This window comes from Misgurnus anguillicaudatus, chromosome 14 (genome assembly GCF_027580225.2).
Source record: "Misgurnus anguillicaudatus chromosome 14, ASM2758022v2, whole genome shotgun sequence".
Lineage (NCBI taxonomy): Eukaryota > Metazoa > Chordata > Actinopteri > Cypriniformes > Cobitidae > Misgurnus > Misgurnus anguillicaudatus.
In genome coordinates, this window is record NC_073350.2 from 21,044,692 (window position 1) to 21,060,129 (window position 15,438).

General features: G+C 37.2%; 1 protein-coding gene across 25 annotated transcripts in view; it reads left to right on the top strand.

The window, feature by feature from the left end:
* Positions 1 to 14,982, top strand: part of nfasca (neurofascin homolog (chicken) a) — a 102,094-nt gene extending 87,112 nt beyond the window's left edge. For 11 of the 25 annotated variants that reach the window (XM_073876052.1, XM_073876047.1, XM_073876040.1 and 8 more), the window contains 4 exons: positions 364 to 492; positions 682 to 751; positions 7,536 to 7,559; positions 11,069 to 14,982. In XM_073876052.1, coding sequence (XP_073732153.1) covers positions 364 to 492; positions 682 to 751; positions 7,536 to 7,559; positions 11,069 to 11,300 — 455 coding nt within the window. In that variant the 3' untranslated portion in view covers positions 11,301 to 14,982. Of the gene's footprint in view, positions 1 to 363; positions 493 to 681; positions 756 to 914; positions 2,811 to 7,535; positions 7,560 to 11,068 lie in introns of those variants that run through there. The other 14 variants (XM_073876045.1, XM_073876061.1, XM_073876049.1 and 11 more) reach the window with 12 other exon arrangements.
* Positions 14,983 to 15,438: the final 456 nt, after the last annotated feature.

Below are 15,438 nucleotides of genomic sequence, written 5' to 3' on the forward strand. Positions count from 1 at the left end.
TTTCAATTTTCATCAGATAACTCTTTACATATACCGTGCCATGCTAAGGATAGGATATACAAAAATTCAGATCCACCGTTCTCACCACTAATGTGTTTTTGATAAAGAACAGTTGTCAGATTACTCCCACCATGGCGCCTGATGAAAGTCAGTGAGATTTATGGGGGTCTCATATTGTTCAGCTATTGTTCTCCTCATGCAATGGATCACGTAGAAAGAAAAGAAAATGTGTGAGATAGCATGTGGGAGTTGAATTCTGCTGTTGTTATTTATGGATGAATCATTACAAACCTAAACATTTTATTCTGTACCTCTCTTGTCTCCTGGTCTTTTCCGTGTGTTTGTTTGTTTGGTGGTAAACAGCCTACAAGGAGGCCGAAGACATTGCTACTCAAGGCTGGTTTATTGGACTCATGTGTGCCGTCGCTCTGTTGGTACTCATCTTGCTTATTGTCTGCTTCATTAAGAGGAGCCGTGGAGGTAAATACCGAGGTAAAATCCGGCACATGCACGAAACTGCCAACTAGAGTCAATAACACTGGTTTATTATTGTGATATTGATGTAGTAGATCAGCACAGTATGAAAATTATATTTTGTTTTGTTGCATGCGAGTTGTAATTTGAATGGGATGATTGTGAACTGTTGGATAATAACTGTTTATGGCTGTTGTTGTTTTTTAGTGAGAGAAAAGAAAGATCTCCCATTAGATGCCGTTGACCATAAAGACCAAGATGGATCATTTGACTATCAGTAAGTTTGCACTATCAATCATTTTTTAAGATAAACAGTAAAAACCTGTTCGGGTTCACCTAAAGGAAAATGGCTTCAAATGTTGAAATTAAAGGTCTTGATATGCATTCTGTGCTGTGTTTGGTGTTGAACCTGATGAATTACTTTGTTTTACCTGTTACAGGTCCCGAACGTAGCTCTTACCCTGGGGAATAAGTCTTTCTCATTCTAAACAAAAATAACAACTAACCAAACAAATGCTATAACAAGCTATCTAAAACAACCCCAAATTAAAAGTTTTTCCATTATGCTTAAGCACAAAATAATTTTAATGATGCATCTGATTCTTAGGTACTTTTTACATTTTTGCCGTTTTGAAATACATTCAGCTGATCTCTGGGTCTGGCGGTACCACTTTTAGCATAGCTTAGCACAATCCATTGAATCTGATTAGACCATTAGCATCGCGCTAAAAATAACCAAAGAGTTGAGATATTTTTCCTATTTAAAACTTGACTCTTCTGTAGTTACATCATGTACTAAGACCGACGGAAAATTAAATGTTGTGATTTTCTAGGCAGATGTGGCTGGGAACTGTACTCTTGTTCTGGCGTGGTGATCAGGGACTTTGCTGACGTGGCATGGCTGCGGCAGGCGTAGTGGTGTTGCGCACTGCCTGAAAATAGTACCCCTGGGTTACTTTCAATAGAGGGGACTGTTTTCAGGCGCTGCGTGGTGTCATTGCGCCTCCTGCGGCCATGTTGTGGTAGCGGGGTCCAAGATTGTTGCGCCGGAGTGGGAGTGTGGTTCCTAGCCATATCACCTCAATATTGGTACACGATGTAACTAGAGAAGAGTCGTTTAAAATAGTGATGGGAGAAACGAAGCTTTTCAAAGCTTCGAATCAATTGAACCAATTGCTTCGAAAATTGATTCAGTTTTTCGAAGCAGTTCGAAACCCACACACGCTGGCGACCCCTGCTGGCCAAAATAGTGTACAAGCAGATGTGTCCAAACATTTTACACTTTTTTACAAAATAATAGCAAGATTTTTGTTAAAATATGTTACAAAAAATTATTTAACTTAATAAAGACATAGTTAAAAGTGTATTATGTATTTTTAGTTTTATTTAGGGCAAACAAATGATTAAAACTAACTACCCTTTTAGTTATGCACATTTTTGTCATGAAATCTGTCTATAAACAAAAAGCAGACAAAATGGCAGTGTTATTAGTCAGAAGGATAAATGTTTTATGAACTTTCATAGTAAAACTGACCCGAGTTCACCTAAACATATTAGACACTGGTCATGTGATCAACTCGCCCTAGTGGTGAACCATCGGATTTTCGAAACGTTTCGAAACAGTTATGACGTAATAAAGCCTCGTTTGCTAAAATCACGTGACTTGGGCCAGTTTGAAACAAGCTCCGAACCACTGATTCGAAACAAAAGATTCGCAAATGTTTCGAAGCCTCATGAAGCAGTGCTTCGAAAACGACCATCACTAGTTTAAAAAAACAAAACGATTTGGTTGTTTTTTGCGCGATGCTGGTGGTCTGGACAGATTCGGTGGATTTTGCTGAGCTGTGCTGGGGGTGGTGCCGCCGGGCCCGGAGAGCAGCTGAATGGATTCCAAAACGGTAAGAATCAAATGTTCAACTTTAGGGGAGCTGGAAAATGGGCATATTTTCAAAAACTGGGGAGTGTCCCTTTAAGAATTTCACGCAAAGCTACCATGGCCGTACCAACAACAACCACTATAAATGTGGCCTAACTGAAGCTCGGCTATCCAAATCAGAAAAATCTCATAACTTCAAGCAACAAATTCTGATAAAACCTCTTTCTGTTTTTGATCAGAAAAAGCAAATGTGCAAATCTAAAGAAGAGTTTAGACGGCTTCAGCAAACACAATCTTATAGCCGTTATGGGTGTTTATTGAATAATTGTGTTAACCCTATCGGTGTATATTGGGACACTTGTGAAGTACCAGTAGCAGTTGAGGGAGTGGTCTGCTCATTTTCAATGTTGAAGTGTGTTGTTGCCTTGACTAGGAGTTGTTCCCTCTATCATCTGTGTGCGTGCGCGTGGGCGCTGGGGCGCGCTGCGACGCTTCGATGGCGTTTGGCTTGGCCCCATTCATTCAATGGTACCATTTAGAGATAAAGTTAGAAGTGACCAAACACATCAACGTTTTTCCTATTTAAGACGAGTAGTTATACGAGCAAGTTTGGTGGTACAAAATAAAACGTAGCGCTTTTTTAAGCGGATTTAAAAGAGGAACTATATTTGATGGCGTAATAGCACTTTTGGGAGTACTTCGACTCGCCTGAAAAGTCCGCTCCCCTTCTCACTCTCATTATGGGAGAGGGAGGGTGTTACTGCGCCGAGTCGAAGTACTCCCAAAAGTGCTTTTACGCCATAAAATGTAGCTCCTCTTTTGGATCCGCTTGGAAAGGCGCTGCGTTTTGTTTTGTGCCACCAAGCTTGCTCGTATAACTACTCGTCTTAAATAGGAAAAATGTAGATGTGTTTGGTCACTTCTAACTTTATCTCTAAATGGTACCATTGAATGAATGGGGCTAAGCTAAATGCTATCGAAGCGTCGCAGCGCGCTCCAGCGCTTATGTGCACGCACACAGATGATAGAGGGATGTATCAACAATTCTTAGTTAAGGTAATAACATATTTTAATATTGAAAATGAGTAGACTATTCCTTTAACTGTCTGTTGTTGCCAGATATGACAGATTCTTACTTTAAGTGCATTATGTTTTGTTACATAAGCCAACATTTCAAAATGCTGTGAATATTACAACCTTGTCAAAAAAAAAGAAAAAAAAGTGTTTTTCTTCAGGGTGGACTACAGGCCAAATTTTACACTGAAGTGTAAATTGATATGTCTAGCTTGCTAAAGCAAAAATTGTCAAGTTGGGGAGATATAGTGACACTTCTTACATAATATTATTACCTCAGATATTTAAAAACACTGTTGTTTTTATCCAAACACGCATCTGTGTAGCATAGCCTACCAAACAAAAAGCCAATTTACAGATTAAAAAGAAACTGTCAACCTAAATATCTAAGAATATACTCAGCTACTTTTTTGGTAACAAAGGGTAGCATGGCTGTATTTTACCAGTTTGAATTGAGTTAAGCTTAGCATCTTTCTCAAAGCTGTACCTGAGCTAACTCTGCAACTATATTTTTAGTGTGTAAATATAACATGGCACTAACAAGTTCAGCAACAAGCATTTAATGAAAAACTACACAGTGAAAAACTTGGCAGTTTCGTGTTTAACAAATGTGTGGTGATATATATTTACTGGTTTACTTTTAGTCCTAATCCTAAAACATGAGTTTTAATAAACAAACAGCAGATTTGCTTTGCAAAGCTAATATGTAAGTTATGCTAAGCTCTCCCTCACACAACGGCTTCAGCACTAACTTCTCTCTCCATTTAACGTGTGTGATGTGCTCAACTCCATCTTCATCAACGCTTTTCTTCCCCCCTCCCTCTTTCAAATTGGCGGCTGGGTTGATAAGGAACGAGAACAGGTATTTGGCTTTAGCACATCATTTGAGCCTGAGCATGTCATTGGTTACGATATGAATGACGGAGCAGGAATTAAAGCTGCTGTAAAATCTCTCATCAAGCTTTTCAATGGTGTTAAACTTTAAAACTCACACATTTTATGGAGCCACTAAACACACCATGTCCTATGCAGATACAATGTGATGTCATGAGAATTGATAAAAGCTTTTGGTCTACCTTACCAGTGTTGGGGGTAACGCAAGTAACGTGCAGTACGTAATGATATTACTTTTCTGAAGTTACGAGTAAAGTAACGCATTACTTTTTAAATGTACACATTAATATTTGAGTTACTTTTTTAGTTTAATTAATTTGATAAAAAAATGATGTACTGAATTAAACAAAATGTAGTCACATTATGCACTCTATGTGTACACGCCTGTGTGGGAACAGTTTAAGTCAGAAACTGAGATGGCAGGCCAGAGCTCGACATTTTTGTGATGAAATATGCAATTTCTGAATGCAGAACTTTTCAATTATAAAAAACACCTGCAAGGACTGAAAGAGATCAAGCCTCAGACAAGAAAAAGTAACGCAAAAGTAACTAAAAAGTAACGTAAGCATTACTTTCCATAAAAAGTAACTAAGTAACGCAATTAGTTACTTTTTTGGAAGTAACTTAATATTGCAATGCATTACTTTTTTTAAAGTACCTTTCCCCAACACTGTATGTTACACATCAAACAGTACAGTATATGTTTAAAATAGTTGCAATAATGTCGTTGCACAGTGTTTTAGTGTTCAGAATTAAGGGCCGTTCAGATTATAACGATAAATATAAAAAATATAGTTTTGAAAATCGTTTTATAGGAAAGACAATTTATATTAAAGGTTAACACCACAACTATAACAATAAAGATACAATGAACGATATCGTTGGGATTACTTTCTGGGCGATTTCTCCACCTGATGAATGATAAACCATTGACAGCCAATCAAATCTATTTGAATTTTAAGTGTGCACGCGCAAGTGGAAGCTTGGTGGAGAACCTGCTTAGGTCTATAACATAATATTACCTCATGTGTCCAGCGCTGATGCAGTTGTTGTGAAATGTACTACTTTTTTCCTACCACACTGACTATTTCAAACGGTAAGATATTAAATTACACAATCTTCTAGATTCACTATTTAGAGTTACGATACCCACTGTGTAAATGCAACAAGGACATCATATTTACACATTCAGTGACATGTAAACGATTGCAAAAGTTGTTATTACAAGAAATATCCAATATTAGTTAATGCCATTAAAGGCAGGATAGGCATAGCCTGGCTCCGCCCTCCTACATGCTTCCGCTTAATTTTCATTTCGCTTCAGTACTACGTCTGGGACTGCTCTGTAGAGTTTCGTTTTCTCCTGCAAAAATCTGCAGGACCAATCAGCGAACAGATGGGGGTGGCTAAGAACGATGACGTTGAGGTCGTGCGTCAGTTTGAGTTGTAGTTCAGTAAGGCGTGAGAAAATCTATTCGGTCCGTTGTTGCAAAACTGCCGAATACACAGAAGTTAAAGCCGGAGCAAGAACCAGGTTTGATAAGTTTTGTTTGCTAGGAAAAGCATTTACCAGGCGAGCGGAGAGGAAGGAGCGCGGTGCATGTAGTAACATCATGTCACAATCACATGTAATAATACACCTAACTTTATCACTATGAATATAAACAAATACGATAGCTTTAAGTACTCACTATTAAGCTAGCATATCGATACTGGTAAAGTTTAAAATATATTTTGTTTGATTTGGTAACAAACAAGCTAGTTATATTTATAAGACAAAGCTAAAAACAGATTGCATGATACAAGTTTTTTATTACCATTAGTTACACTGTGATGAAGGTGAATTTCGTGGAAGATTCATAACATATTACGTTACGATGTTTTGCATGTAAGAGTTTCTGTGATGAAAGCATTGTTGACTCTGATGAGGACTACACACCGGAGACAATACCGTTACCGCATCGTCGACTCGAGGGAAAGCCACGCGATATTTACTCTCGTTAGATTTCTTCGTTTATTCCTTTGTTTGCCTTGGCTGACTGCATATGCAGGTACTGTGAGTTCTGAATGCTCTTTCTCTGCCGTACTTTTGCTCTTCCTAGAGTGCCTCATATACGTTCAAATCAATCGGGTGTGCGCATGTGTGGGCAGATCCCGTAGCAACAGGGGTGGTCCCATGGTCGTGATAGAGAGTGATAGTCGCGCAAGCCAATCATTTGTTTCATCCTGAATGGAAATAATTAGCTGAATGTCATGAGCGGTCTATACAGACCCTCGAGTTTTATACTCTCACATTTTAGTACTTACATTTTAATTATGTATTGGTATATAAAGACAGTTTAAACTAATTTGTAAAAAAGTTTTTTAGATAATTCCTGCCTATCTTGCCTTTAAAGGCAAGTATTTGCAGAGTGCCGCGCATGTGAGCAAATTAGCATAATGATGTGGACGCTAATATCATTACAGTTGTTATAATGTGAACGGCCCTTTATACTGTATTTTTTTTTGACATGTTGCCAGAAACATTGCACCCGTTTATGACAAAAAACAGCAGGTGTAACACCACACTTTTTACAAGGTTCATAAAAAAATTGAAAGCGAATTGGAAAAATAACTTTAAAATAATGTCAATTAGCCTATTCCTTCTAAAAACAATGTTGTCTCCTTATAAAACAAAATTACAACAATTGTTTTTATTGAAAGGTTAGCATTTTAACAATCCAACGTGATGTCAAGCTATAAGTCAATTTCAGATGTTGTAGAGAGACCAACATTCTGTCACAGTTTAACGCCATTGAAATGCTGCTTAACGAAAATTGCAATCCAAATCGCAATATTTAATGACAGGTCAATTATTTTTAAATGCACAGGTATTTTCTTGCATGAAACATGGAAACGATCAAGTTTGCATGCAAGAAATGAAAAAAAAAATATTTTTTTGTTTAATGGTTTGAAATGCAATTCTTACAATCTGAGAGAAGAAGATTCTGCTGCAGATTAAAGCCCCTGGGTTTGTCAGTAATCTATATTCAATAGTGTTACATCAGATTACACGCTCAGGGCTGTTTACCAATTATAATTGTTTTGTTTTCCCTTTTATTTCAAAGTGCTTTTTGATGACACACAATATTTTGTTTTACTCGTTATTTTATCTGACTCTTTCTCCTTTCATCATTTGTATTCTTGGGTGTTTTCCATTCCCGTTGGTCCAATGAAGGTCTCTTGACAGGGAGAGGGAAAGGTATGGAAGAGAGGCATTAAGTTCATCTGGTTTGGAAATGTTAATAATGAACTCAAGCATATTTGCCATACATTTTTGATCTTAATCGATTAATACACATCCTTTCCCTATTTATTTATTTATTTATTATTAACAGGTATGATTAAAAGTATAAATAATGACTACGACGTAAAGATTTTATTACTTTACTCTCATTTTAACATGATTTATAATTTGATTTGATTTTGACTAACCATATCATCACATAATCTTTACATATACTGTCAAAAGTTATACATAGTTTTGCTTTCCCTTTATTAAAATTATTACAGCAGGTTTTTCTGAGTGAGAGGATTGCTTAATCGATTAAATCAGAAATGATTCCTATTGTCACTTGGCCTACCTGAAACTCTTATAGGTTGTGCAAGTGGCAGTCAAAGTTTGCACGCGAATAAGGAAGCAAGATTTATTTAATGCTCCTTATTGACTCTAAAGATAAATAAACTGATATGATTTAGCTGTTGACATGGTGCATGTAGAGAACTGAGCCACTTGGTGCTGTCACACCATTTATGACCGTTTCATCTAAACGTTTTTATTGCACAGAAGTGCTTTATGTTTACGTTTATAGAGACAATATATGAGATTGGTAAAAGCATTTTTACGATCACCAGAAATGGATAATAGCATGTCGCCTGGTTGTAAACCATATTTTGTGAGAAGCTTACAATATTTACTCGTAACATCCTACTTGTAATTCAGTTTCCAGTAAGGTTTATTGATATTGCATAAAACGAAGATGGGTCTCTATTCAGTAATAAAGATCTCTTTTTGTTTCTGCTTTGCCTTGTACTTATTGGTTCTGTTAGCTGTGAAATCATTATGCATGACTGAGTGTGTTTACATGCACTGTCTTATCCCCATTATGCTTTATAAACTGATAACATGTAAGGTCATAAACGCATAAAACAGTTTTCTTTAATCGGTTAAAGGTTATTAGGCTAAAGCTTAAAACAATCTAAACAAGTAGATTTCTCCCCATTACCCCCCGTTTTCGCATTGCATGTACACGCCTTGAGGTAACACTACACTTTGAGCATGCAAATATTTTTGGACGTTACTGCGGATATGGGCGGGGTGCGCTTCGTCCATCTTTACTTTTCAGTAGAGAGAATTAAGGACATGCCGTGACCTACCTGTTTTCCTCTCCACGTGATACAAATTTGCAGGTCCGAGTTCACTTCATACAAGCTTGCATTTCGTCTAGAGCTGCCTTTTCACTGCACACGACATACGCAAGCGATTGGCGGAGTTCACCCCCTAGTGGCAGTCGTAATAAAGTTTCAGTTTAATCGTAACATAAGAGAGAAGCTCATTCCAGCACAAAAGGCTTCAACCTAATATTTACCATAGTCGAATACATAAATTAATGCAAATTAATGAAACAATAAACAGCTATGCATATATGACAAAGACTGCCAATATTTTTTGTAGAGAACATACCCAGCAGGCATATGACCATCATTTAACATTGAAATATGGTTGAAATAACATCAGTTCTTGTTTCAACGCTGAAATAACGTTGATGCAACAGTTAAAGGCGCTCTAAGCGAATCTGTGAGACGTCACTTTTTGTTGATGTTTGAACTGTTTTCAAACAGACGGAGCGTAGCTAACTCCTCCCCCTCCCTTCCGTGCTTTCATGAATGCGCCCAACCCCCACCCCCAAATAATTATTGTCGTTTATTGGCTGGAGTACTTTGTTTTGTTTCGTGGTGCAAGTTAAAAAATTTTAACGGATCTAACGCTCAAAACGGATCCAAAAATTACGCATACGCAGATGGTTGGCACCTCACGCAGCCCCTTTGCGACTCTCCATAGGAAATGAATGACTTCTGGTTTATCTGGCGTCGTTTGTTGTGTGCAGTGGAAAGGCCGCTTAATGCATAAGCATGCATATGAATGGAAGTCAATGGAACGGAAAGTGTAGTGTGACCGCCCCTTCAGCCAGCTTTTTGCAGTTTTATTCATGGCTGCATGTCTCTGCGTATGAAAGATAAACATTACAAATGGAAGTAAGCGTAAAGTAATGTATAAAAGTCTGCCCTCGACTCATGCAGTTGACGGAGAAACTGTGAAAATCAAAACTTGTGTTAGATTTAATGGTTCTGCAGGCATGAGAAGAAATGCATCAGTATAGTTTTTGACAGATTTCCCACCAGCTTTTTGAATGACTAGGTGGACTACTCTGACGTCACTGACTGCGAGAAACCTGACAATCTCTAAATCCGTCTAAAAGCAGTTTTTTATTTGCAGGTTAAAACGGGTTTCTAGAATAAGAAGATTTTTTTTTTAAGTTATGTTTTTGGGCCATGTTTGCCTTTATTTGATAGACAGTAAGAGAGTACAGGGTGGAGCGAAGGGTACGGGATCAGCAAAGGACCTTGAGCTGGGATTCAAACTTGGGTCGCCAAAAGTGCGTTTGCACCATTATGTCGAAGCACTGCCCACTACATCATCGGCTCCGACTTTTAATAGATATTCGCATATTTGTGCACGTAAACACACTCACTGTATGACTCCGTAGTAGGCGTCTGTTTTTATACTAGAAGCATGTGTTTGAGCGTTATGAGAAAGTAGTCACATACAAAGCACCGGAGTGCATGAAGGGAAGAAAAGAAATTCAGGTGAACACACTTTATGTGTGCAGTGGCTCTTTTTCTTAAAAAAAAGTCTGTTTTCATACTAGAAGCATGTGTTTGTTATGCAGAGAAGCTGAAATATATCTGTAATAGTGTAATTGTTTATGATTTATATAGCTGAGAGTTGCCATTTTTTGTCAGCAGTAATGCGATTCCTTTATCTTTTTCATTTTTTCTCAGTGTTGTTTTCTACAGTACGGATTAGTTAGAATTTTTGATACACGAAACAAACCTCTCAAGTTCAACTTCAGAAATCTTCTCAAAAAATGAATGTCTACAAAACAGGAATGTGGAGTTTTATATTTTGAGCCGGGTTTCCTCTTCATCCAGATGCCAAAAATACAGTCCTTTCAGTTCATGATTCTCATTATCCCGGGTTGTTATTTTCCGAGGATGTACAGCGGGGAGGGTGGGTGTTTGACATATCAGCATTTTTGTCGGTGGGGATATTTCTAGGTGGGCTATTGACACAAAATTTCCACCAGATGTAGCCATCAAGCTAAATATCGAATACATACAAAGAAATAAGAACATTTAAGTATACAAGTTGAGTCATAATAAATAGGGAAATGACAAAGGGAATAAGTATTGAACACACTTGCTTTGCTCTGTTCCATTCTTCCACACAAATGGTCTTTAAATCTTGAAGGTTCCTTGGGCCTATTTTATGAACTTTGATCTTCAGTTCTTCAGTGTCAATAGCCCACTTAGAGATCCCCTTATTGGTGGGAATGCTGATGTGTCAAATGCTTGTTTTCCCTGCTGTACAGTTCTTATGACAGACAAAAATGCTCAACTTGTTATAACTCTCTTTCTATTTTTGCCCAGCAGCAGCGATGAAGACAACAAGCCTTTGCAGGGCAGCCAGACCTCTCTGGATAGGGATGTTAAAGAGAGTGACGACAGTCTGGTAGACTATGGTGAAGGAGGAGACGGTCAGTTTAATGAAGATGGCTCCTTCATTGGCCAATACACAGTTAAGAAGGACAAAGAGGAAACGGAGGGAAACGAGAGTTCGGAGGCCACATCACCTGTAAACGCTATCTACTCTCTGGCATAGCACCTTGAGCCGAGGACGGTGACACCAGCAGGCCAGAGGGTGCAACTTCACAAATAGAAAGAAATATATATATATATATATACAGCGTTATGAGAAAGTAGTCACATACAAAGCACCGGAGTGCATGATTCTTCTAAACAAGGTATTGGGAAGAGAAGAAATGCAGGAACGATACCTGTGTCCCCGAGGCCCCACACAGACTTTAGTGTGCCCTCAGGGCAATGGGGTGGAAACTTGAAACTTTCAAGCATTTTGTGTGGCTTTTGCTCTTTTTTATTTTAGGAATTGTTCTGCCCCTCCGTCTTATTTACTGTAGCTAGCATCAAAGAAACGGAAACATAAGCACCAGTTCTGTGACATATATCAACTGTGTGCCGACGCAACTTCAGAATGTCAGCAAAGACTTTATCATATTGATATTTCCGCAGCAAAGGAATTTTTCACAGCTGATAGATGCGTCCAAACCGATTCTGGATACAGTGCCGGCACAGGTTGCTGTGCTATACAAAGCTATGCACTATGTATTATCACATCTTGCTTTTGGGTTGAACTCATGTTTCCTTTTCTTTTTGGTGTTGACTGCAAAAGCAGAACCTCTGGTCCGTGAAGTGCTACAGTATATTCTTGTATGTGCTACTGGACTGATATCATGCTTTCATTTGCCATTGACCTGAAGCTTTGTTTATAAATTTTCATTGGCTGCAACTATAAAATGCCACCGATATTTATAGGCTGAGGTTTAGATGGCATAACTTGTAAATGACGATAAAAAAGACACTATTTTGAAGCATGGTAGTATTTTAGCGCAAAGGACAATGGAGAGGTCAAGAGTCAAAATCTCTTGATAAATACGCAATGATATATTCATTTTTTTTATATATATATAAATCTTGCTTTAAAGGAGAATGATGATGATAAAAATGGTTCACATTTGTTTTTTTTTCAATCAGCTTATGGTTTCAGAATGAGTCTAAAAACATTTGGGGTGCATCAGTGCATTAGTGGGGTGTCATTTAAGAGATCAGGGACAGTAACAGACATAAAAAGTAAACAGATAATGAGCCATAAACCAAACTGAGCATTTAGGATTTAGGATTGAGCTATAGAAACACTCGTGAAATTAAAGGTAATAGACCATCAGTCCTGTAGCTCTGAATCTTTCCAGAAGGATAAAGTGTAGCCATAGACTGCAGTAAAAAGTTTAATCCTTTTAAGAGATTCATCCAGTGTTGCATTTTGTTTGTTTGAGGTGCTATTGATTGAGACTCTGCCCTAAAATCTTCTGTTCTCCTCTACCCGAGGCCTTTATGTACTTACAGTGGGGTCCAAAAGTCTGAGATAAACATTTAAACTTGAAAATAAGCAAACCTTTCAAATTTTAAACAAATTTGACCATGCATTTTCTTTTAATATCATTATTGATCATTTCTGGATAACATGCATTATAAGGTTTTGCATAAAGTGCATCATTTAAGTTATTAGAGAAATTATGAATTTTCCCTAAACTTTTAGTCGTTTGTAATGAACAAAAATATAATAGAATAAGTCTCGAAATTTTGCACCTCATTTATTTTATTTATGAAATTAATAGGTACTAATATATGAATAATTTATTAATTTATTAAGGGTGGGAGAGAAATTCCAACTCCTCTTCAAAGTCCTTTCAGTTCATGATTCTCATTATCCCGGGGTGGTATTTTCCGAGGATGTACAGCAGGGAAAATAAGTATTTGACACATCAGAATTTTTATCAGTAAGTGGATTTCTAAGTGAGCTATTGACACAAAATTTCCACCAGATGTAGCCATCAAGCCAAATATCGAATTCATACAAAGAAATCAGAACATTTAAGTATACAAGTTGAGTCATAATAAATAAAGGGAAATGACAAAGGGAATAAGTATTGAACACACTTTTTTAATACTTTGTAGAAAAGCCTTTGTTAGTGATTGCAGCTTCTAGACGCTATTGATTGAGACTCTGCCCCAAAATCTTCTGTTCTCCTTTACCCGAGGCCTTAATGTACTTACAGTGGGGTCCAAAAGTCTGAGATAAACATTTAAACTTGAAAATAAGCAAACCTTTTGAATTTCAAACCAATTTGACCATGCATTTTCTTTCGATATCATTACTGATCATTTCTGGATAACATGCATTATAGGGTTTTGCATAAAGTGCATAATTTAAGTGCAAGAATGGTGTCCTTGGAAATTATGAATTTTCCCTACACTTTTAGTCGTTTGTAATGAACAAAAATATAATAGAAAACGTCTCAAAATTTTGCACCTCACTTATTTATTTTATTTATGAAATTAATAGGTACTAATATATGAATAATTTATTAATAACTGCACATTCAGTTATAACAGCTAATCTGACTGAATGACCCAGCTGTGATTTTAGCACATGAAATCATCTGTGTACAGTAGGATGTTTCAGAGATTATAATATTAGGACCATATGTGGAAATGTAAAATAATGAAATGTCACCATTAATTAAAGGGAATGTGTCTTATTTGTTATTTGTGCTGCTCTTTTTAGTATTAATATTGTTGTGTCATCTCTACTGTGTTAATATATTACAATTTATTTAATGTAACTTTACATAATGAAAACATGGTGTATTTTTTCTCATCTAGGGCCTAGAATTTGTAATCATCACATGTAAATATCCCTTCGTTTTTGCAGGTTTACTGTATCTGAAGGTACCCATAATATTTCATAATAAAAATGCTTTTGGTGCATCCCAAAATGAAAGACTCCATAGGTTTGGACAACTAGTGGCTAAGCGGTGGTTCTTTAAATGCTCTTTTATGTTTGTCATTTTTGTCTTATGTAGGTGACATACAGATTTGTCACTAACCTTCCAGTTTCGAAGCGCTCTTTAATAATTATGTATATATAGCAAATGCTGTAGATTTGTATCATTGTAGCATTCTGCACATCCCTAACAAGCTTTTTGTACTTTTCAATTGTGTTACGCAAAAGAAATGGTTTGTCTGTTCATGTTTAATGCAGCAGTCTCCCATAATGCCTTTCACCTCTGAGACGTCTTGGCCCAGCAGATTACATGCCTGCTCTTTGAAAGGGCTCAATATCAGGTTGTAACTTCCTGACAGAGGTGTGATGTCCTGTACAATGCCTTCACATTAAAGAAAATCTGTTCATGAAATTCATTGGAGCACACTGTGGACCACTCCATTAATTCTGTTTCTCTGATACTGTACCTCAAAGCAATACTGTCCTTGTTTGCTTTTCTGCACAATAGGTCTACCGGCTATTGGAGTTCAAGTAATTTACTGTATGTGCACAGACGACACATTCTGGTGTGCTTAGAGACTGTAGCATTGTGTGTGGCACACCTTAACATCAAGGCTTTTTAGAGTTGGCTCAAACGTATAGTGTGTTGCGTCACATTGCCTTGAACAAAGTTCACACAATATATACTACCACTGCATATATTTGCTGGTAGTTTTTATTGGTTTCAAACGTTTTCAGCCAATGTGCATCAGAGGAGCTTTTTCAATGGCTTATCATGTAGGTTAACAGTGTTTATTTGTAATTCTGGCTATAGAAAAATGGCCAGTCGTTGTGTTCACCATGTATGCGTGTATGACAAGATGCTGCAACTTATCTGCTCGAGAAGCCTTTAAAGTAAAAATGTGTCATTTTCGCAACCTTCTGATCTGTCCACGCCTCTGATTGACTCTTGTGCTTCTTTAAATACGTTTTTTCTCTTCATCAGTCAAACATACTTTTCTACATATTCTTCATTTTAAAGCACATACTGTATGCCTTAAAAGTAAAGTCCATTAGATGGACATTTATTATTTTATCAGATAGTGAAGTCTTCAGTTCATTCCATTGACTCCCCACATCTGGATGTTAATAATGACTTTCACATCTTAGCTTATAAAACTTCACTCCTTGTCTCGAATGGCAGGATGCAAAAAAAAAAAAAACAGAGTGGTAAACGTAATAACAGTCCTTAATAACAGGACCCTGAATATACAGTAGTGCACAACAGAGATGACTACATTTTGCTTTGACTTCTCTGGGACTGGTAAATATTGATGCTTTCTATCTTCCACTGTCTGAGGGAAATGCCCAGTTCTTTAAAACACCTGTCACATATATC